The 24,892-nt window shown below is 40.9% G+C and overlaps 1 protein-coding gene across 1 annotated transcript in view; it reads left to right on the forward strand.

The window, feature by feature from the left end:
* The first annotated feature begins 5,911 nt into the window (after window positions 1-5,911).
* Window positions 5,912-24,892, forward strand: part of KIF11 (kinesin family member 11) — a 33,267-nt gene continuing 14,286 nt past the window's right edge. Inside the window, exons 1-10 of the mRNA XM_020782909.3 lie at window positions 5,912-6,122; window positions 14,441-14,573; window positions 17,774-17,871; window positions 17,952-18,030; window positions 18,471-18,656; window positions 18,744-18,868; window positions 20,738-20,828; window positions 22,116-22,358; window positions 22,820-22,915; window positions 23,068-23,156. Coding sequence (XP_020638568.3) covers window positions 6,055-6,122; window positions 14,441-14,573; window positions 17,774-17,871; window positions 17,952-18,030; window positions 18,471-18,656; window positions 18,744-18,868; window positions 20,738-20,828; window positions 22,116-22,358; window positions 22,820-22,915; window positions 23,068-23,156 — 1,208 coding nt within the window. The 5' untranslated portion in view covers window positions 5,912-6,054. The remainder of the gene's footprint in view (window positions 6,123-14,440; window positions 14,574-17,773; window positions 17,872-17,951; window positions 18,031-18,470; window positions 18,657-18,743; window positions 18,869-20,737; window positions 20,829-22,115; window positions 22,359-22,819; window positions 22,916-23,067; window positions 23,157-24,892) is intronic.

Below are 24,892 nucleotides of genomic sequence, written 5' to 3' on the forward strand. Positions count from 1 at the left end.
TTGTTTGTACCTGTATTGTGATTTGGACTGTTCTGGGTGTCCTCAGACAGAAGAACAGCATAGAAAGAAAAGGAAAAAATAAAAAGATTTTTCAGATCCTGGCTGTGTGCAGATTACAGAGAAAAGAGCTGACCTTTGTAACAATACTATGATATATATAAGTTACTTCACTAGCCTTTCCTGGTTCAAAGTGGGGTATTAATACACAAATGAATAATAAGTAATTAACAAACCTGGCAATACATTTACTACAGAATGGAATTTAAGAGCACAATTCCAGGATGAAGCATGGCACTGTTAAACCTTATTTATTATCTGAGGCACAGGGCTTAGGGCAGTGCTGGCAAACCTTTTTGAGCCCAAGTACCCAAACTGCAAAATACAAAACAAAATACCAACCCAATGGGTGCCTCCAGACCCCACTCCAGATCCGCCTCCAGTTGTGCCCAACACCGCCACTGCCTATAGCTCAGCCAGCCCGCCACTACCAGCGCCAGCTGCTCCAGATCCTGGCCCACCACTTGTCAGGGTGCTACCACTGCGGCTGCAGTCGCCTCCTCAGGTTTGGCTGCCAAGGGTAGTGATCCAGTGACTTGTGGCTTGCGTGCCCACAGAGAGGGCTCTTCATGCCAGCTGTGGCATGTGTGCCATAGGTTCACCGTCGCTGGCTTAGGGCATCACCAGAACCTAGAAGTATATGTAAGAGTTAAGACTGCCTGAAGTCAGTTAAGATTTTTCTTGCAGAGCCAAAGCTGGTCTGAAAGAATAATGATCCTCACATATGTTTATTGCAGTTGTCTTCTCTCCTTTCAAAAGAAAGCCACTACTGAAATGTACAAGAAATGTGTTTCAATTATAGCAATCAGTGCTCTTCTCAGAGTCGTTTGAACTGTTTGTTTTAAAAACAGTTTAAAGCAGTTTGTCTTAAAAAACTACTGTAGCCTTCCTTTGAAGACAAAGAGCTATTTGTGGATTTACAGATCCTGGGCATGATTTTAAAATTGGCGTCTCTTCTCTGATGATTACAGGACTTTGCCACCTGTTCCTGCCTATCATACACCCACCTGGGCCAGCTAACCAAGCCTCAGAGATTTGGTTGCTGTTATCAATAAGGCCCAAGCAGCCCCAAAAGGACATCGACAGGTTATTAAATATGTGGGAAAGGCAAACAATGCCCAGCTAATTTGAATCTGGATAATCAACAAATCCTGGAATGCCCTGTCTTTTATGTTCAACATCTCGCAGAAATAACATAGACTAATCTGCAAGAAGATGGTGCTGATGCTTCTTGGACAAGGTGGGGAAGCTTTAGCCATTTTAATATATTTCAACTTTTAGAAGCTCCCAGACACGATGACCAGTAGTAACATGATTATGGAAGTTGTAGTTCAAAACACCTAAAGATTTCCCATCTCTGTTATAGGAAGGAAGTGTTAGTGATTGTTGGCACTCACAGCTGAAATTAAGCATTTGTTTCAACTCTTAGGGTCAAAAATTATAAAAAACATTTACTGGTATTTTATAACAGATACAAGTTTTAACCAAAAACCTAAGTATCTATTAAATATCAACGTAGTATGTACAGTATGCTGTTCCTAATATTGCTGTTTTTTAAAGCTCTGGGGGTGTGATTTCTGAGATCTGCAACTGCTTCTAGTACTGTGTGAAATTTCTTGATAATTTCTTCCTAAGGCCCCAATTAATACAGGGACTACTGAAGTGTGTTTCTTCCAGAGGTGAGATGTTTCAATTGCCAGGTCTTTGTACTTGGTTAGTTTTTCCAATTCTTTATTTTCAACTCTGGCATCCCCTGGAATTGCAATGTCAATGATCCAGACCTTTCTTTGTTCTATTACTACTATGTCTGGTGTGTTATGTTCAAGGTGTCTGTCCGTTTGGATCCAGAAATCCCACTTTCTTATTTTCTGACACCTTCTCTACCTGAGAAAATGAGAAGGTATCAGAAAATTATTATTATTATTATTATTATTATTATTATTATTATTATTATTATTATTATTATTATTATTATTATTATTATTATTATTATTATTATTATTATTATTATTATTATTATTATTGTTATTATTATTGTTATTGTTATTGTTATTGTTGTTGTTGTTGTTGTTGTTGTTACCGCTGCTGCTGCTGCTGCTGCTGCTGCTGCTGCTGCTACTACTACTACTACTAGCCATGATGGGGTGTGCTGACACTGAGGAATTCGGGTTTTCTCCACAAAAGCTTGCAATTTGTTTGATTGTATAGTGGCCCCAAAAGAAGTATCACTCTCCCTTACGTTTGTGTAATCTGGCGGAGCACAACGCCCTATCCTTGTTCTTTCTGGCTCTACCGAGGTGGAGAACTGAACTCCCAACATGTGACTCCGCAGCCACATAGATAGTTAACTCACCAAGCTACCCAGCCAGCTCTAGGTGCTTAAGAAGTGCTTTTAAAAACTTGTTCCAGGCTTTGCCCTTTCAAACTTCACCCGTGAGCCAAAGAGTTATTTCCGGAAAATAAATCACCACCCCTCCCCCGCCACACATTTAGATCAGTCTTTCTTAGCACAACAAGGAGGCGGGAATTGTGATTGTTTCCCTAGTAACGGAACGCGTCATTGAGTGATGTCTGCGGGGAATCAACTGCCTCGGCTTGGTCTCCCTTGCTAACCAATACCAGCCACCGTATCATATCAATGCCTCATCAAAAGCAATGGAACTTGTTTTTTTTTGTCCTGCCCTCTGATTGGCCGGCGGGTATGTTTGAGGAAATAGATAGAGCAAAACTACAACTCCCAAGATGCTCGTGATCTGTCATCCTCAATCCGGCCATGCTTATTACAACAAAAGAGTTGCGAAGTAAAGATAGACTTGTAGATTTCCGGGTATAGAAACCGTGGAGCTTTCCCGGAAAGTGCCACTGAGTATGCGGTTGGGATCAGAAGACCGGGAAGGTTGGCGTTCTGTACATAGAGGCATCTTGCATCATTAACAGGCAGTATTAAGGCAAAGATCAATAAGTACTGTATACAAAAAATTTTAAAATGTCACTCTGAGAAGTGGAAAACACAAGTAGTACTAAAAAAACCAAAGCAGGCAAAAATCAAAGCAGTAGTTCATAACAATCTATCTAAAATTCACACACAAATAGCTGGTTATTGCAGGAAGGCTTGCCCAAAGGTCTTTGCCTGCTTGATGAAGGACCACAAAGATGAGGCCAGCCTGGCCTCCTGTTCCAAAGTCTGGATGCAGCAACACAGAAAGTCCTCTTCCATGTCCCCACCAAACACACCTGTGAAAGTGGAAAGGTCTCTTGAGGATCTTAACACCTGAGCCCTTTCACAACAGGAGATAGGTCTTTGAGAGATAGCTTGGATCCAAGCCATTTAGGGCTTTATAGGTTAGAACTAGCACTTTAAATTATGCCCGGTCATTTATCAGCAGCCAGTGGAGCTGCTGTAACAGTGAGGTTAAGTGATCCCTGTAACCAGCCCCAGTCAGCAACGTGGCTGCTACATTTTGGACCTATTGAAGTTTCCTGACACTTTCCATCGGCAGCCCCACAAAGAGCACACTACAGTAATCCAGCTGGGAAGTAACTGGGGTGTGTATCACAGTGGCCAGATTAGATCTTCTAAGAAGTGGACATAGCTGGTGCACTAGTTTTAATTGTGCAAATGCACTCCTGGCAACTGCTGGGCGTCAAGGCTCAGAGATTAATCCAGGAGCACCCTCAGACTATGCACCTGTCTTTTCAATGGGAGTTTAATCCTATCCAGTACCAGTTGCATCTCTATACCTTGATCTGCTTTTCGACTGACCAGGGGCACCTTCCTTCTTGTTCCTGCACCATATGATATGCATTGTGAGTTCAAAGTTTTGGCACGCCCAGATTTTGAAATATTTCCTCTAATGATACAGCAAGATCAAGCAAAAGCAATTTTTCCCAGAGTTTTCTGCTTTTCCAAAGAACAGGATTAACATTTGAAGGGTAACCCTCTCGAGAGCAGAATTCAAATCCCCAGTAGACTGTGGAAGCTCACTGAGAGAGTGGAACTGGTAAAGCCACTCCTTAAATATCACACTCACCTTGAAAGCTTTATTATGGTCATTATAATTTGTTTCCAATTTGACAGAACACAATCATGGGATCCCTGTTAGGAGAGGAGCTGACTTGGATAGCTTAATGAGTTAGGTCCAGAGGTTGGGAGTTTGATTCCTCACTATGCATCCCAGAAACGTCAACCTGTGTGGCCTTGGCCAAGCAGCATAGTCTCAGGATGCTCCCTGAAGAAGGGAATGGTAAACCATTTTTGAGTTCTCTCTATCTAGAAAACCTTCAGGGGGAGAAAAACCGTCAAGGTAAGTCAGCATTGACTTGATGGCACAGAATTATTAATAATAATTATTAGGACAGGGCAATATATTAGGTAACGCCAACCCTTACCCAAGTGTTTATGTTCTCCGGAACTCTTAGGCTACACAGGGGTCTTCAGTTTCTTTAATAATGGGCTCATGTAGACTTAGGGAAATGTCATGGGTTTTGTCTGGGAACGGCTCACTGGAAAATTTTAGATGGGCTGCTCCTCTGCCCTGTTCACAAACTGCCATGACTGCAGCTGTAAAATGGAGGGTGTGAGCCACTGGCTATGGCAGGAAGAGGGTTTTGTGGATATCAAAGGAAGTGCCTGGGGGCTTGGGCTTTTGTGTGTATATTATGTATCATCAAGTTAAAACTGACTCATAGCAACCCTTTCAAGGTAAGTCAGATATTAAGAGGTGGTTTTACCAGTTCCACACTCACACCCATTGAGTTTTCATGGCCAAGTACAGATTCGAATTCAGGTCTCCTGAGTCCTAATCCATCATGTGAACCAGAAACTGTAATAAATGGGAGGTGGTTGCGGAGGTATCAAACTTGACTGATGTCAAAACCATGAAGGAGTCAGTCTTAAGATAAAATGTGGGAGTCAGTAGCAGACATTCAAATCAAGATCTGTTAGTACTATGGTCATCTCAGGTTCCATCTGGAACTGTTCTCCAGAATTGGTGGGATGAAGAAACACACTATTTAATGTCCCATTTTTTAAAATAGAAAATTGTATACACACTTATCTGGGCAAGTCCTTTTATTAAACTCAACTTAAACAAAAAATGGCCAATGGATAATAATTTAAATTAGCACTAGGGTTGATTTGATATTCCCAAGAACATAACATGTACTTGTGTGAATTTTAATGTTGTGAGCCGCTTTGGGTCCCTTGTTGGGAGAAATGTGGCATATAAATAAAACTTCTAATAATAATAAGACAGAAAGGTGGTTAGCCTTTTAGCCTTACAACACATTATAATCAATAATGGCTCTACATTTTCACATACAACGACTGACAAATGTCTACGTCCTATTTTCAAGACCTGAGTAAACTAAGAACACGACCTCTTGCAGCTACTTGTTTTTTGTCACCTTATCGCAGGACTCTGAAATTTTTCCCCGTTAACAACCGACGGCCAAACACTTCACTTTAAAAAAAAAATCTCTGGCAGAACTAAAAATAGTACCTGGAAGACCTCCCCCTCCAAAAAAAAAACTTGGCTTGAGCTGGGGCTATACCTCTATATTATTTTGCAGTCTATGTTCCCTACTCCTGCGTCATCAAGAGTAAGCCTTAATGCCTAATCGTCCCGTTTTGCGTTACGGGAAAAAGTCCCATGCTGCCCCGCGCCTTTCTTCCCTTTTCGCTGATTGGTCGAGGACCAAGGGCGCGAGCTGTTCAAAGTTGTGGAGAGCCGAGGCGGCTGAATTTTTTGGGCGCGCACCATCGTCTGTGATTGACGAGAAGCGGAAATATCTCCGGCGCTTCTCGTCAGGGGCTTCGGGCCTTTAGCCGCCTCTCCTCCCGACCGCTGGTGGTAAGAGGAGGGGGAAAGAGAGGGACTCACCTGCCTATCGCGGCTGCGGTGAGGGGGCAGCCGGTAAGAAGCAGCCGCCGTCTCCCTTCGTCGGCGTTTGGTTCTCTTCGTCCCTTCGTCGTGGTCCGTGACGGCGTGACACGATATGGCTTCTGTGGGGGTCAGTAAGAAAGAGGAGAAGGGCAAGAACATCCAGGTGGTCGTGCGTTGCAGGTAAGTCCTCACGGAAGGAGTGTGGAAAGAAATTAGTCATGGCAAGGAATCGCTCCACTTGAGGAAGAATCAGGGGGAGCCGACCTCCTGATCCCGTGTCTGTAGACATGGAAATAAACCCCCGTAAGCCACTGTGGGGCATAATCCTGAGTAAAAGTGCACTGGGTCGCCATCTTGGGCACCGGGGCTAGACCTTAGGTTGGATCCAGACCGTCATAGTTTCGGGAGAGTCGGTTGGAAGAGGAACTGGGTGGGAGGCATCGTTGTTTGGATTCCTCCTTTCCGCCGGTAAAATTCTGTAAACGGCTTGGCAGTGGTTACAGAATAAAAGCATCGTCTGGAAGAATCCCTTAGTTTGTCTGCTCTAGCTAAATTTGGACCTAAACCATTGTCAGCTATCGCTGAAGTAAAAAAAAATCAAGTTAATGTCCACAGAAAGGAGACTGCAGCACCGTGCTTCATCTGTTGTGATGGCTATGTCTTATCCCCTTAGGGTCTCCTACTTTTGCATTCTAGCCACCTATGATTATAAGCATGTCTTGTTTTGATGTATGATCAATTTCCTACTGGATGCTTGCAGAAAAGCTTTCAATTTCATTTTTTTCACCGTTATATTGCATAGAGTTGGATGATGGTTATATTGATAGGTGTTCCACAGAGTCTGATAGAGATCATCACACTTGCTGTTACAGCCCCTAACTGCCTATGCTACATCTTGCCTCAGCATTAGACCCACTCCATTTCTTCGAAGTTTGCAATTTCCAAAGTAGAACACTTTGTAGTTGCCTGACTGAAAATATCCTGTTTCAGTCCAGTTTAGTTCACTGATACGCAGCACTGCTGGGTTTTTTTTGCATATTTGCCATATTGTTTAGTTAAAAGTTCTGGATTATGTGAAAGGTTGTACCTGGTTTTGTGACCTGGAGCTAGCTTTGCTACAATAACATGGATTTTGGATTTTTGCTTATAGACCTTTGCTTTTGTGGAGTACGGAAAATGAAATGGGAATCCAGATCTTTTTAAATGGCAAGTTTATAAAAATCAGGACAATTAATAACATAAAACGAGGAAATGTAACTGAAAAAGTGAGCCATTAGTGAGCCATTTCTCTTAAGAGAAATAAACTATTACTAGTATATTTCTCTTAACACAATTTTTATTGTCTTCTGAAATTCTTTTATCATCCAGTATATCTAAGGGACGTGGTGGTGCTGCGGGTTAAACCGCAGAAGCCTCTGTGCTGCAAGGTTGGAAGATCAGCAGTTGTGAGATCAAATCCACGCGACAGAGTGAGCTCCCGTTGCTTGTCCTAGCTCCTGCCAACCTAGCAGTTTGAAAGCATGTAAATGCGAGTAGATAAATAGGTACCACCATGGTGGAAAGGTAACGACGTTCTGTGTCTAGTCGTGCTGGCCACGTGACCCCGGAAACTATCTACAGACAAATGCTGGCTCTATGGCTCGGACACGGGGATGAACACCATGCCCTACAGTCGGACACGACTGGACTAAATGTCAAGGGGAACCTTTATATCTATTCCACACACTCTATTACAAAAAATTATCAACTGATAGTTTCGGTATATTGCCCATGGTGTTTTCAATATACCATAATTTACCCACTGACATCTTTCCTGAGACAAACACATCCAAAACTCTATATGCACTTTGCTATGGAGCTCTTGAATAATTTCAAAAAATAAAAGCAAAGCAAATTCATAGAATCATAGAAAAGTGGAGTTGGAAGGGGCCAACAAAGCCATCAAGTCCATCCCCCTGCTCAATGCAGGAATACAAGCAAAGCATACCTGCCAGGTGATTATCTCGGTTTTTCTTCGGACCTTTGTCAGCAGGGTGGTCTCTGCTTTTTAAGATGCTATCTAGGTTTGTAATCGGTTTCCTCCCAAGAAGCAGCGTCTTTTAATTTTGTGGCTGCTGTCACCATCTGCAGTGATCATGGAGCCCAACTGTCATCTGACCCATCATTAAATGTTAACAGGGCGACGGACAGTCTTAACAACTTCTGACCAGTTGGCGCATACCCTTTATTGGAAAGGTGGTTGAGTCAGTGGTGGCTAAGTAGTTCCAGACATACCTGGAGGATGTGTTGGCATACTGAGACAATAATGGTTGTGCTGCACAATGATCTTTTCGAGGGAGACCAACAGAGGGGGAACTATGCTGGTTCTCCTTCATCTCTCAGTGGATTTTGATACCACTGAGTACAATATCCTCCTGGACAGATTCTCAGAGATTGGAATTGGAGGTCTAGCTCCGAGCTGGCTCTGGTCCTTCAAGGGCCATGTCCAGAGAGTTCTGCTTGGGGATGAGTTGTTGGCTCCTGGACCCTGAATTGTGAGGTGTCCCAGGGGTTGTCAGTGTCCCCGATGCTGTTTAATATCTGTGCTAAGCTGCTGGGGGAGGTTATTAGGAGATCTGGAATAAGGTGTCATCAGTATGCTGATGACACACAACTGTATCTCTCCTTTATCACCTATACAGTTGATGCCATCCACTCAAGAAATGTCTGTCTTCAGTTCTGAAATGGACCAGGGCTAATAGGCACAAGCTGAACCCAAACGAGGAGTTGGGGGAGTTGTCCCTAGGCTGGATGGCACTGCCCTCCCATTTAGGGACCACGTTCGTAATCTGGGCATTCTTATGGACCCAGATTTTTCTTGGGACTCCCAGATTACAGCCATGTCCAGATCTGCCTTTAACTAGATTAGGCATCTTGCCCAATTCTGCCCCTACCTAGATGATTCCTTCTGGATGCTGGTGTATGCGTTAGTCATATTCCGAATCAACTATTGCAATGCTCTCTACATGGGGCTTCCTCTAAGACTGACCTAGAGACATCAACAGGTCAAGAACGTGGTAGCCAGGATGGTGGCTAACATGACCAAATTCGATCACATCACCCCGTTGTGGCTTGCCTTCGCTAGTTATCCATTGTGTCCCGGATCATGGTTCAAGGTTTTGATGCTCGCATATAAAGCTCTCTATCATTTGGGAACACCTTACTTGTCAGAATGTCTCTCCCCAATGTCATCTGCCTGGCCCACCAGATCCCAGACAATGCTCCTCCAGGTTGCCACTCCAAAGGAGGCCTGAAAGTCTTCTCCGAGGGGTCAGGCCTTTTTCACAGTGGCGCTGACTCTGTGAAACCAGCTTCCAGTGGAACTACACCTGGTCCCCTCCCTGCTAGTGCTTAGAAAGCAGCTCTAAACACTGCTTCCACAATGACCCTTCTTGATGTTATACCTCTTGCCTTGCTCTTACAGCGGCAATATACTTGTCATTGGTTTAAATTTTTGACTGTTTTAACTTTCTTACTGTTTTGTTATATGTTTATTTTATTATGGTGTGAACTGCCCAGAATAGTTCATTGCACTAATGGGGCAGTCAATTAATCAATCAATCAATCAAATAAAATAAATACATAAATTTAAATTTTATTGATTTGGTAGAAAAAAGTGATATCATTGTATTTATTGCATTTTGTGTGTTTTCTTGTATAATTTTTATCATGTTTTGATGTGTTGTGAGCCATAGAGAGTGTTCACACTGATGGGGGCGGTATAGAAATCAAAGTAATAAATAAATAAAATAACACTCCAAAACTTTTCTCCAGCCTTTGTACTTTCCTTCATCCCAGTTCTACCTTTTTCTTGGGACAGCCCAACTCCTTATTTTGAGAAAGATTTGCTGTTATGATGGCTTTGATATTCAAACAGTTCAGGTATGACTGAGACTGTCTTGATTTCTTGTTTCCCAAAGCCAAGTTGCATGAGCGGTATTAAATTTTCATGGTTTTGGTGTACAGTAATGTCAGTTATCTACACATGTACTTGAGTACAAAGCTGCTGCTAAATACTAACTATACAGTATGTCGGTAGTTCCTCATTCCCACTCCCCAGTCAAATAATATAAGGGAAGTGTATAAGGGCATCAGGACTTGAGAGATGCATAGCACTCAGAGGAAAAATAATTTCAAAGAACTTTAAATTTGTGTTACATTAGCATTTAAGCCACATTGTAAATATTAGTCCTCTCCCTATTCCAGATACAGTATTTTGGTTAAAATACCCTTGGCTACTGGAAGAAAAAAATTCTGATTATAGTGTATATGATACTACATAGGTTTGGGCAAACTGCTAATCAACATGTATAAGTTGATTAAAACACAGCTTGACAAAATTAAAACAATATAAGTTAAGGAAAATTCCGTATGCTCAAGAGTTTTATGACAGCAAATACTTAAAACATAAATTTCAAAACTGAGTGAAATGCATTAGTAAGTTGCTATTTGAGTAGGCTGTTGAATCAGTAGAGAAGGGATATTAGTATTTGTTGACAAATGCATATATATTTGGCCGAGTTGTCCCAAATCCCCAGGCCTGCTCCCCAGTTCCAATCCATCCACTTACGGTTTGCGGTGCAGTGGGCATGGCTGGCATCCTGCTCAGAGTGTCAATCTGCAACAAAGCCCGGCTGCCACTGCTCTGCCTTTCTGCTCTTCTGGCCACTCCAGCCAAGGAGCAGGAAGATGAGTCTCCTCACTCAGCAGATCGGCACATTGAGCAGGATGCTGGCCCCGCCAACCCCCCCATAAGTGGAGGGGTCAGTTCTGGGAGGCAGGCCTGGTGATCCAGGACAGTGGGCCAGTGATATTTGTATTTGTTAATATAAAAAGGCCTACTTTAGTTGTGACTTAATACTGGATTTCAGTCAATACACAGTTCTATTGTCAGTAATAACAAAATGAACGTCTGTGAACTTGCTAGTTGGCACAGCAGACACCGCACTTACAGTTTTATTGGTTTCCTGAGAATGATTGTAAATTGAGCCCTATTTTCTGTTTAGGCTCAGTGTTATTACTGGGGTTTGATTCTTGGAGAATTTTAATGCTTTTTAAATTAAATCACTGCTGTCTTTTTACTTCTGCCTCACGAGTCCCCTGTCTTTCTGGCTTGCCTGCTTGCTTGCTTGCTGAGTGCTCCCTTTCAACTTCTTCCTCCCACCTCCTCTCCAGCTTGTTTGCTGGGGCTCTTTCTCAGACCTCTGTTCTCGTCTCCTTCCTAGAACTCCACTCTTGCTGTTGAGCTTGGTGTTGTAAATATACTAGTTTACAACACCAGGCATAGGGATTATTAAAGTGAGATGGGGTGCTGGGAAGGCATTAACAAATATTGGAATGGTTGTTGTAAATGTAAGGGTAGAGCTGTTGTAAGTTAGCAGTCCCCATAGCAACAATAAAGTGGAAACTTTTAAATTGCTTTAAAGGAAGGCAGCCCTGGTTCTCACTCTCAGGTGGTGTTAGTAACAAGATGAAACACTTCCTGCTATAGACAACAGATAGCAGAGTTTTCCCCTCAAGTGATGATTGATTGGTAAGATGAATATGACATTAGTACCGCATGAGAGTGCATTGGTGATATTGTGCTGGCAGAGCAAATCAACATTCTACAAGGCAATTCTGAAAATGGGGGCATCCCAAATAAAACAGTTTAACTTTGAAATTACGTTTCGGATGAGCAGCACACTTGGCACAAAATATGGTGACATTGGTCAAATAGTTTAATGTTACAATTTTAAAGTATGCCCCTGTGCAGACACCACCAACCTTTTTTGTCAGCAGATTGAAATAAATTGAAAAGATTAGTCTTGTTTTGAAAGAGTGGTTCTCACCACCTGCCTTTTTTAATTTGGAAGGAATCCAGGCTGCAGGCACTGAACTATTGTTATTCAAAAAAGGCTATCAAAGTCTTTATAACTTTGTTGTAAACTGCATGGAAGATACTCAGCAGCGGATATGTTCCAAAGTAAATAGATTGTTGCAGCTTTATGAGCTGGGATGGGAGATGTTTGGAGGGCAGTGAAAGGTCAGAGAAATAGTAAAAAAACAGGTTTTCTTTGAAAAGTCATAACATATAGGTGGAACTGATAGAAAAAGGAGTTGTTTCAGGAATTTTTCCCTTGCTTTGTGTCACTTTGTGAATGCTAGTAAGCACAAGAGAGTACCTTGTAGACCATCTCAGCTGCTACCATTGGTGTTGTCAACATTTATTGGTGTTGGCTACCCGTTGCTATTTAAAAAAACTTGGCATGCTTTTTCCTGCCTGACAACATGGGCACAATATTGTGCAGCAATATCAAGCTATTTCCTCATGTTTTAAATTGTGGACACAAAAGCACAATATCTCATGTTCATAAAACTGAGTTTTTTTTTTAATGAAATGAATATACTTCAAACTTCTTATTATAAGCTAAATGAACATGCTAAATTGGATCTCAGTTGATTTGAGGCTGTAAAAATGTTAAACAACCTCCACGTACAGTAGTTTAAATCCCAGATTTTGCCTTTTAGACAATGTAGTATTAAGTGGTTTTATCTGGCTCTATTCAACTGCATTTTAATAGACTTTTAAGAAATGGACTTAACAGTATTAAGTTCACTGTTGGATGCTAAACATGCACAATGCCATTATGACTGTCCACTAAACTTAGTGTTAACAAAAGCAAAGGGCATTCAGCTTGTTGGTTATTCTTTGTTTGTTTTATTAGATTTATACCCCACCCATCTAGACCAAAGGTCTACTCTGGGCAGCATTACAAATTTAAAAACAGTAAAACCAATAAACATGTAATAAATCCAAGATGGTGAATTTAAGATACAACAGAAGGGAAAGCCTGCCCAAATAGCCAAGTCTTGAGTTAACTTCTGAAGACACCCAGAGAGGGAGCCAGGCGGATCTCCTCGGGCAGGAGGCGAGGGGCCACTACCGGGAAGGCCTGGTTCCTCGTTCTTTATCCTTCCGGACCTCCCTGGGTGTTAGGCCCCTCAGCCACCCCACCTGGCTGGAATGAGTGACTGGCAGAACTGGGTGGGAGAAGACGCTCTGCCAGATATCGAGGTCCTAAACCATTTAGGGCTTTATATGTAATTGTAAGAGCTTTGAAATCAGTGCTGAAACGAATGGGCAGCCAATGAAAGGCGGCCAGCATGGGGGAAATATGTTGGCACCTTTTCACCCCTGTAAGAAGTCTGGCCGCCGCATTTTGTACCATCTGAAGTTTCCGTGTCAATCTCAAAGGCAGCCCCATATACAGTGGACCCTTGACTTACAGACGGCTTGACTTACAGACTTTTTGAGTTACGGACTTCTCTGGCCGCAAAATTTAGGTTTGACTTGCAGCCTGAGAATTGACTTATAGACCAGAAAAAAACCAAAATGGAACAAAAACGGCCTGTTATGGGATTAATCGGTTTTCAATGCACTGTAGGTCAATGGAGACTTGACCTACAGACTTTTTGACTTGAGAACCGCCTTCCAATACGGATTAAGTTCTCAAGTCAAGACCCCACTGTAGAGCACACTACAGTAGTCTAATCTTGACACTACGAGTGCATGGACCAAAGTGATGAGCACCCCTACGTTAAGATAGGGATGCAGCTGGGCAATCCGCCAAAGGTGGAAATGTGTGGAACGGACCACTGACGATGCTTGGGTCTCCATGGTGAGTGCCAGGTCCAGATGTACACCATGTATTGTGGGTTTTTCAGGCTGTTTGGCCATGTTCTGGATGTTTTTCTTCCTAACATTTTGCCAGTCTCTGTGGCATCTTCAGAGAACAGAAGCTAGAATTATATCTGTGTTCTGGTGTAGTTTGTGGGATTGTTGAGTCTTTGTAGCTGTGGGATAAGGGTGTTTGTTTTTGTTGTTCTTTTCAGGAGATTGGGTGTTTCCTGTGATCAGGGTATTGTTATGGGTGTTTTGTTGCAATAAGGGGGAACATGATCTGTCACTGTGATTGATGGGTGTCATTGGCTGGCCTTTTTGTGTGCAATGATCACTGACCTTATGGCTGGGTAGAGTTCATTGAACTTTTGCAGGCTGTATTTTTCAGTGCTGGGAGTCAGGTTTTGCTTTAGTCTCTGTCCTCTGAAGATGCCTCTGTCCTGTCATCTGAAGATGCTGGCTACAGAGACTGGCTAAACGTTAGGAAGAAAAAACTCCAGAAAACAGCCAAACACCCCAAAACCCCACAACAACTATCAGATCCCATTGTGAAAGCGTTTAAGAAGACATTCAGCTTCTTTCTGGATTGTTTTTTTTTTTAATTTCATGCTCACTTAAATTAGACTAATATTTATTACTACTGAAAGTTTAGGTCCCTTCTCACCAGAGTGGATTTGAATTAAATTTTAAAAATCAGTTTTTTTGATTATTTAAATTTAAATGGTGATTTAAATAAATTTGATTGATTAAAAAAATAATTGATTTTTATTCACTCTGCTTCTCGCTCTTTTTAAAGGCCCTTCAATACATCTGAACGCAGGGCTAATTCCTACCCTGTAGTGGAATGTGATCATGCAAGAAAAGAAGTTACAGTTCGCACTGGAGGGGTGACAGATAAAACATCAAGAAAAACTTACACATTTGACATGGTAAATATTGCTATTATAATTGATGTTAGATTTCTAGGATGTCTTTATCAAAGCTGCTTTATCAAATCTAATAGTTCAAAAGGAGGATTATTGCTCTGGTAGATGATATTCTTTATTTATGGAAGGTTGCATCCTGCCATTTCCACATAAGGGGATCAGTCAGCAGGTGTTAAGAAAAGCATCTATCTGCCTAATGCTTTGGAGAGTTGCCTGTCTCAGTGGACAAATTACAGGTTTGGATGTAATGCGACACTATGGTTTAACATTAGGAAGGATCCTTGCGCTTTCGAACTCTTGTTACAGAGTTTGTGGGGAGAAGGAGATTTTCCCAGAAAGGGAGCCCATTCTTTATTCCTCTAAAAAAGAATTAGGTTAAATATCCTAGGGCCTCCTTGCTAAATGGGGACGTTTTTAAACTTCTCACTTACATCTCCATTCAGCCCACCTCTTAAAAAAGAAAAATGAAAATAGTTTGGATTTGTTTTTCCAAAGTCAGAAGAAACAAAATTTGACTAAGTTCTTCCATGCTACAGAAGCTACAGCGTCCAGCATTCCATACCATAAAATCATAAGTATCATTTTAGTTAGTTCTATTTTAATTGTAAGCAATCAACAATTTCTGAAACTGTTTGCTAAATTCTTAAATATGCCTATTTGGAAAGTACTTTCCCATAATCTGAAGTTAGGTCTCATGCAAATGCTGGATTACTTATTTTATTAAACCCCTTAGTCAGCTCTTGTATGGAGCACAATTGGGCCCCTATACTTCGTTTATCCAGCTAGAAGTAGTTCAATCTAAATTTGTGAGAGCTATATTACAAGTACCAAGAGGGGTATCCAATGCAGCCCTCAGGCTGCAAGTGGGCTACCAGAAGGTTGAAGCCAGAGCTTGGCTGGCTATTTTTAACATTTGGTTAAAACTAACCTTTCAGCCAATTGGACTGACCTCACTGGTATTACAGGATAATTATCAGTCACCTTGGAAGAGAGCAATATACCATAAAATCATCAGATATGGTTATTCGGTAGAAAGTATTCAACAAATGGGATATGTTAAGGCCAAGAGTAATCTTAGGCAGCGTATTATTGAGACAGAAAGGCAGCAGGACCTTGGTACTATCAGAAATAGGTTTATACTTGACAACACACTGCTTCCACCCAAACCGGCAAAATATTTCTACTTACCCTTAACACCTAAACAACGCAAAGCTCTTACTTTGGCCCGCTTCAATGCACTTCCGTCAGCAGTCCAGGATGGGAAGTATAACAACATCCCTTACACTCAGCGTTTATGCCCCTGTAACTCTGGTGAGATTGAATCTATCTCCCATGTGTTACTTCACTGTGCTTTTTACTCTGACATTCGAGAAGTCCATGTTGACCCTTACATAAGGGCATTTCCTGGACAATCAGAGGCACACTACACACAGCTTTTGCTGACAGGGTGATGCCCTGGCAGATATATTGGGCTTAATTCAGATATGCTGACAAAAGTTGCTAAATTCTGTGCTGCTGCAATAAAAATCCATGAAGGAAAGGTTCCACCTAAAGCGCAGCTATAGAATCTGTAAATTGGTGTACACCAATTAATGATCACACGGGCTATATGAGCTTTAAAATAACAAATTTGGCATTCTATGCAAGCTGTAATAGCCCATAGATAAGGCCTATGATAGGGAGGTAGGAGATATCTAGTAAGATGTATATATGTATATAGATGCTTTTAGTGCTTTGGTGTTTTTAGTGTTTTTAATGCTTTTACAGTGGTGCCTCGCATAGCGATGTTAATTGGTTCAAAAAAAATCGCTATGTGAAACCATCGCTATGCGAAACACCATTTCCCATAGGAATGCATTGGAAACCGGTTAATCCGTTCCAATTGGAACGGATTGCCGTTGTTAAGCGAAAAAACCCATAGGAAACATTGCTAAGCGAAACAATGTTTCCTTCATTGGAATGTATTGAAGCTGACTCAATACATTTCAATGGCTTTGCGAAGTCAATTTTTGCAAAATTAAGTGTGTCATAAAAGGGTCAAAAATGGTTTTAAATGCTTGGATTAGCTTCTGCACCCTCTAAAACGGATGCAAAAGTTAATTTGGCTTTGATCTGACTTTTCGTTAATTTTTTCTGAATTTTTTCCCCCCAACTTTTGACAGCTGTCAAAATCTGACAGCTCCATTATTTCCTATGGGGGAAGAAAAATTCACAAAAAATTAATGAAGACTCAGCAACTGTTCTAAATTCTTGGGTTCGTTAGAGGACCCCCTAAGTTGTGTGCAAACCTGATTTGGCTTTGATCTGAACTTTCGTTAATTTATGGTGAATTGTTTTCTCCCCCATAGGAAAGCATGGAGCTGTCAGATTTTGACAGGTCCATTGGTTCCTATGGGCCAAAAAAAAATTCACAAAAAATTAACGAAAAGTCAGATCAAAGCCAAAACAGGTTTGCACATGACTTAAGGGGTCCTCTAACGAATCCAAGCATTTAGAACCGTTTTTGACCCTTCTAAGACACTTTTTTAATTGAAAAAAGAAACATCGTTAAGTGAAGCAGGGGACCTAAAATCACATTCGTTATGCGAAGCATGGTCCCAAACTTCGCTAAGCGAAAATCGCCCATAGGAAACATTGTTATACGGTGCATATTATTTTCTAAAAAAACACATCGTTATGCGAATTCATCGCTAAACGAGGCAATCGTTAAGCGAGGCACCACTGTATATTGTTTTTATGTCTCCTAGTTTTAAAAATGTGTCTTACTTTTGCTGGTCAATGACCGTAATAAACATTTATTATTATTATTACTTATTTTATTAATCAATTTTGAAAAAGTACTTGTTAAACACTTTTCTGCCTATCACAGATCCTTAAACAGTATGCAAGAAAATAGGCAGGTACTTGGCATCAGCATTGCCCTTTTCTCCAAAGAGATTACTGTAAAGGAACCTGTGAAAAGGGCACTGTCCTTCTGCATAAACAGCTGGATTTATCCAAGTGTTTGTGCTGTGTGATGGCTACAATCACCAAAACATGTCTTGCAATTTATTTCACCTGGCAGAGTCAGTCACAGACCTGCAAATGAGAGATCACAGTTTTCTAATGATTCAAGGGCAACTATGTAGCAAGTGTGTCTGGGTTTGTTTGTTTTTTAATCACTGCTCTAAAATGTAGTACTGCTATCTTGCATCTAACAATAGGTTTTTGGAGCTCAAGCAAAACAAATAGACGTGTACCGAAGTGTAGTGTGTCCCATCTTGGATGAAGTACTTATGGGCTATAACTGTACTGTGTTTGCGTGAGTATCATGTTTTTTTTTTCCTCCTTCTAACTCCAGAATTTGTTCTTGACATTAATATTCTAATTTCCTTTGCACAGTTATGGCCAAACTGGTACAGGAAAGACATTTACTATGGAAGGGGAAAGATCACCTAATGAAGAATATACGTGGGAAGAGGTAAAATATATTTCATACATTTCCACGTGAAATATGAATGTGGACTCTATGCTAATTTTACCCAACCAGAAACTCCCACCTGTTTTGCAGTATAGTTTCTAGTGATTATGTTAGCTGAAAATGATAAAACTTAATTGTCAGACATCTGAAGGGCATCAGGTTAGGGAATATCTTTTTGCAGTAATAGTTAATTTCTTATGTGTATTTCTTTTGAAGGAGGTCTATTCTAGTTTAATGCTGGGAAAATGTATGTGGAATTGGAGCCTAAATCTCAGTACCTCCACCATACAATAATAAGCCATGGGCTTTATTAGGGACCTTTTTGTTTTAAGGATGCATGCTCAATCCATATTTGGCATTGCCAGCATGCTAAAAGTGACTTGCAAGACACTAAGGAGAGCCAGTTAAAGGTATACTGTGCTTTTGCTCTTTTGTTAAAGGATCCACTCGCTGGTGTAATTCCCCGAACACTGCACCAGATATTTGAAAAGCTTGCAGAAAATGGTACAGAATTTTCTGTGAAAGTATCTTTGCTGGAAATCTATAATGAGGAGCTCTTTGATCTTTTGAATCCATCTTCAGATGTTGGGGAAAGGCTGCAAATGTTTGATGACCCCCGTAACAAGGTAAACATTTTTTGTGTGTACTTGCTTTCTTCATATTAGTTGGGGGGTTCTGAATAAAACATGTAATCTTGCATTTTGTTTTGATAGAGGGGTGTGATAATCAAGGGTTTGGAAGAAGTGACTGTACATAACAAAGATGAAGTTTATCAAATCTTAGAAAGGGGAGCAGCAAAAAGAACCACAGCAGCTACTATGTTGAATCAGTATTCCAGGTGAGAAATGTTTCTGTGTCTTTGTAAGAGATCTTTTCAAATTCTGTCTTGGAGTTCTCCAAATTGGTGCCCTTCAAACATTTTAGTTTACACTTCCATTCAGTCTTAGCTAGGAAGGTCAATAGCTAATTGTAAATGTTTGCCAGACACCAGGCTGGAGAAGGCATTTGAATACATAGGGAGTATGAAGTTCTTCTAACAGTGAAATCTTATAAATGTCTGCTTAGGAATAAGCTCCATGCGATAATCGGTTGTTTACTTCCTTCTGTGGGTCTTGGTTCTCACTATCATAAAAACATACAGACTTGTTTCTATGAGGCAAAGCAACAGCTGCTTGTATTACAAACTGTAGCACTGTGTCTGTCATTCATTTGAGGTGATAGGCAAAGTGGTCAACCAAAAGGCAAGACTGCAGAAGGACTAATTCCTCCTAGTATCTTCAGTTTCAGTCAAAGATTACTAGAAGGCAGGGGAAGCCTTGGGTCACAAGCAGTTATGGCCATCTGTGCTGCTCTCATGAAAATCGGGAGTTGGACTGCAAGGTATTTTAGGCATAGCCAGGTAAGGGATTATGAGATTTGCAATCTAGCAACACCTAGAACCATTAACCAGGTTTGGTACTTTATAGAACTCTCCTGCCTGCTTATACTGAAAGATGCATTTGAGATGGAGAATCATTAGGGGCATCGGAGCCATCAACAAAGATTACCTCCTACCATTCTACATGGAATAAAAGAAAGAAGGATGATCCTAATAGAGCAGCCTTGGAAAGGAAAAGCTTCTGTCTTGTGTTGTAGTTGGGAGATGTGTGTGCATCTTAATGAGTGTAATGCTCTTCTGCCGTTAATGACTGCACATGATCATTGAAACAGGAAAAGGCAAAGCCCATTGCTATTTGTTTTACTAGCATACATGCCAATTGAATGTCTCCTTATCTCTAAAATGCTACCCTTTCATCCCAGGTAGGAGGGGAAGACTGATCAAAGCAATCCCCACCCTTCTGTGGGGGGCAGAGAAGTAATCCCCCCACTCTGTTTGCAAAGACAGTGTAGCAAGGAAATTCCTTCACTCAGACTTCACCTGTCTACGCCGCAGGGGCATAGAAAGACAGGGGAAGCCTGAGTAAAGTGATACCCCCTGTCTTTGTAAACAGGGAAGTGGGATTCCCTTTGAGCAGGTTTTAGCAAGCCTCCCGAAGGGAAAACTCCTCTCTGCCTGTGTGCCTGAGGAACAGCTGTTCTGTGGGGGCATGAGCAGATAGGAATAGACAAAGGGATGAATGTAAAAAGGTTATATTCGGTGTTTCCTATTTGTTGGGGGGGGTCTCTGGACCTCAAGAATAAGAACCAATGAATATCTGACAAATCAACAATATTAGTTGAATATTGCGATTTTTTATATTTACCCCCATGTATACTCAGAAATATATGTTGTCAAAATGATTAGCTTATTACTCTATACTGAATTTTTCAACTATTTCTTAATAGGCAGAATTTAGCCCACAGTATCAGAATTGTGTACCAAAAATTGTCATTACCTACTTAGATCTTTAAAACTGGTGGCAAAGAATTGAAAGAAGGGACGAACATTCCCTCTAATTTTACAGAACTCTGGGCATCTTGCACGTGGGGTTCTGGCTGCAACTGGAAGCAAATGGGCAGAAACACTGGCTCAGCTGCACAGCCCCAATGCAGTTCTGCGCAGCTTAGAGAGTACATTGGAAGGGATTCTGCATGAAAAATACTTTTGCAGACAATTTAATTTCTGTGTGTTGATATAAGTGACCACTGGTCAGGTGTTTTGTGAGTGAGAGAAAAATGTTTCCAAACCCTTTTGCAACTTATCTTAATTTGTTAATTTAATTTCCAGCCGATCTCATTCAGTGTTTGCTGTCACATTACATATGAAAGAAACAACAACAGATGGAGAAGAGCTTGTTAAAATTGGGAAGTTAAACCTGGTGAGTATAAGTATGGTTTTAATTTGCAAGGCCTTAAACGGTTTGTGACCTTGATACCTGACAGAACGCCTATTCCCATCTGGGGCCATCTGTTCTACCCACATATCCCAGGCAGGAGGACTGAGGATGCAAACCCAGAGGGAGGCCTGGAGAGAGAAAACAAGAAATTGCACCTTCTCAGCAATCGCTCCTCAGCTATGGAATAAACTACCACCTACCATTTGCCTGGCCCCTTCACAGGGGATTTTAAAGAAACAACTAAAAAATTTCAGCAGGTCTTTCAAACCATGTCATCTACAGAGCCTATTGAATGAAGCCAACAGCTGATAATGTGATTGACTACTGCAATGTTACATGTTTTGGGATTGTATTTTATACTTAGGTATTTTATAATGCAGTTTATATTATCTGAAATTGTTACATTTTATTTTACAATTGAGTTTTATTATATGATTTTGTTTGTGTCACTTTTTTGTTATGAACTGTCCAGAGTGGCCATAAGCCAGATGGGCAGTATATAAGTCAAACAAACTGAACAAGTAGGGCTTACACATAGAACTAACAAAAAGTGTTACCTCAGCCAGGACAATTGGGAGATTGTGTAAAGTAAACCAGAAAAACCTGGAGTGGATTTGAGGGAGAGGAAACTTGTGCTTCCTAGGTATAAATAGTATTGGCAAGAATTTCTACTTCACCTTCAGGAATATTGCCTTTCTGATTGAAGTATCCTTGTTCTCGTGTGTGGAAAGCAGCGGTTGTGCACATGCTGCTCTAGTCCCTCTCCTCATTACCTCTCAGTCTCTCCTTTCCTGGCTTTCCACATGCTGAGGTTGTCCTGCCACTCTTCATCTAATTCCCATCTCATCTTTACCTCCCTTTACACTGTTTTGTAAACACTTCTTTTGTACAATATAGGGTTATTCTCATTTGTTTAACACAGGTCTTCACAACTATTTTGTGGTATTTGTTGCACTCCATTTTTCTCTCTGTTCACATAACACAAGTATTGTTTACTTTTTTCATCATGAAAACTGGCACAAAATGAATGAGCTACTTCTGCCCCCTTATCTTCTCAGTGTTCCAAAACAACTGGCCATGTTTTGGTTTTGTAATATAGACAAACTTCACAGAGCACTTTCCAGTTGTGCTTTCACCTTTAATAGACTTCTCTGAGACATCTTTTAAAAGGCAGCTTTCATTTTAAGGGCAACACTTTTGCACCCCATAAATTCAGATTTTTGAATTCTTAAGAGAACCACTTGATGTAGGCAAGTTTTTCAATTACAGGTTGATTTAGCAGGAAGTGAAAACATTGGTCGTTCTGGAGCAGTTGACAAAAGAGCTCGTGAAGCTGGAAATATCAACCAGTCTCTGCTAACTCTGGGAAGAGTCATTACTGCACTTGTTGAAAGAACCCCACATATTCCGTACAGAGAATCTAAACTCACCAGAATCCTGCAGGATTCTCTTGGAGGACGAACAAAAACGTGTATAATTGCAACAGTCTCTCCTGCATCTATCAATCTTGAGGTAAGATTTGCCTTTGTAAAAAATTTTACTGACTAAGAAAAATCTACCTTTAACATTACATTTATACTAACAAATGAAAAAAGAAATACTGTACAGGGGAGATGCTGGAAACTGACTAAGAGTTTATTTATTGTAGGAGACAATAGATGGGATGTTTTTAAGATAGCAGTGTTTCATACATTACATCAAGTGGTTGAGTATTTATTTATTTATTTATTTATTTATTTATTTATTTATTTATTTATTTATTTATTCAATTTCTACCCCGCCCCTCTAGACAACGTCTACTCGGGGCAGCTTACAAACATTAAAACACATTAAAACAATGTAGCGACGCAAAAAATGCGTCGCTATGCGGATTCGTCGTTAAACGGTGTGGTCATTAAGCGAGGCACCACTGTATAGAAGTTCTAAATTATAAACCACTTGGTCAGCTGCCACTTCTGTCTTTTATATAACAGGAAACCCTCAGTACCCTTGAATACGCTCACAGAGCAAAGAACATCATGAATAAGCCTGAGGTGAACCAGAAGCTCACAAAAAAAGCACTTATTAAGGTTCAGTATGCTTACCTTTATTATAAATTAATTCTTTTTGTCTGCTGAATTGCATCCTATATATGTTTAAATTATTTGGATCAGATGTTTTGGGTTGTGTGTTTCATCAGTGACTGAGGATATATTCCTGTGCTCTTCTAACATTTAAACAGGAGTATACAGAAGAGATTGAACGCTTAAAACGAGATCTTGCTGCTGCACGAGAGAAAAATGGTGTCTACATTTCTTTGGAAAATTATGAGTGAGTATTGGCTTTCTGTAAAATATGGCCACTTGGGAAGAATATGGCCTCTACACAGGTCTATAAATACAAGCACCCTAGCCATAATGACAGGTCTTTCTCAATCAGAAGCCCAAGCACTACAGCTTTTCCTAATTGAGAATGGAGGACGGTTGGGTAATGTTGCCTGGAAGAGGCCCGAACACCTCCAAGCGGGTACTTTCTGCTTGGTTCCCTGGTTAGCTTTTCCTGTCAGAAAAGGACCTCAGGAGAGGGGCTAGTTAGATGACCTTGGTTGACAGCCACCCCCAAGACCTTCAACCAATCTTCCCCACTTGCCCTTCTGCACCTTCAAGCAGAAAACAATAGGGAGTGGGGTTTTCCAGTTGCTGTGTTGCTGACCACTTAATAGCACCATATTCACCACTCCAAGTGGCTCTGATGGGGCCCTGCAAATGTATTTAATAGTGAATTCAGGTAGCAAATGTCAAAAGGGTTGCTACCAAATGGTGAGAAAGAAGAAGCAAGTTTAAGCATAGTAAAGAGAATCCCAAGATTTGCAGAAATGCCACACATATTTTAAGGTAGGTTAGATCTTTAAGGAAAAAAAATAAAAGAATACCTTAGTAAGGTCTGAGCATGCTAAGTGTTTATGGAGTATCAGTTGGAAAAGAAACAGCCAGAGGCAGGGAGTGGAATGTAGTGTGCTGGAGGAGAACGTGGCTAGAACTCTAAACAAGCACCTTTGATGAGGAAATAAGGGTACACTGGAACACACTGTGGCTGATTCCATTTGTGCCCTCTATATTAAATTCAGGTGGGTCAGTCCTGGCAAGGTTATTGAGAAACAGGAGGGATGTATTAGCATGTAGGGGTAGAATCTAAGGATTGCAGAAGGAAGAACAAGTATTGGTTTTTAAATAAAAATTGGGTGAAACCAGCCTAGTGATGCTTACACACGAAGATCCACAGAACATCGACTGGGACCAAAAAAGGGAGTGGGGGAGTGAATTGACCTCCCCAAGTCCTTCATATTTTATGGTCTTGGAAAAGTGAAGAGCGTATACCTGATACACTACAAAGTTTTGTTGCAGTTTTGCTTAATGTGCTATCTAGGCAAAACAAAGCTGTATGAGATGTGTGGCATAACGTTAAAAAAACAGTATAAATTTCTTGTCTATCTGTTAGACTTCATAGGATGTAAATTACAGTGGGGTCTTGACTTAAGAACGGCTTGAGTTAAGAACATTTTGACTTAAGAACCACTCTCATAGGAAAATATTGACTTGACTTAAGTACTTAGATTTGAGTTAAGAACTGAAAAAAACCCACATGGGAGGCAGGGAAAGTGCAAAATTTGAACTTTCAGTTAACTGTTGGCCAGTGAAAAGGGTGCCTGTCTGCTTCCTCACTCCTCCCAGCGTTTAGAGAGTGGATTGGGAGACAGTCTTCGGACTGCCTGGTACTGCCTGGACTGTATTTTCCCTGCCTTCCCTGAACCTTTCTTGACCTAAGAAAAAAAAAGAAACAAAATATCCCCCTCTAGTGGTTGAAGGCGGAATAGCAGCTTCCCATTAGTTTCTATGGACGGAAAAGAGCAGATACGGATTAAATGGTTTTCAATGCATTCCTATGGGAAATGGAGATTTGACTTGAGAACTTTTTGACTTGAGAACCGCCTTCCAATACAGATTAAGTTCTCAAGTCAAGACCCCACTGTATAGACCACTTACATTTCTACAAGTTCAATGACTCCA

Source organism: Pogona vitticeps, chromosome 3, assembly GCF_051106095.1.
Source record: "Pogona vitticeps strain Pit_001003342236 chromosome 3, PviZW2.1, whole genome shotgun sequence".
NCBI lineage: Eukaryota > Metazoa > Chordata > Lepidosauria > Squamata > Agamidae > Pogona > Pogona vitticeps.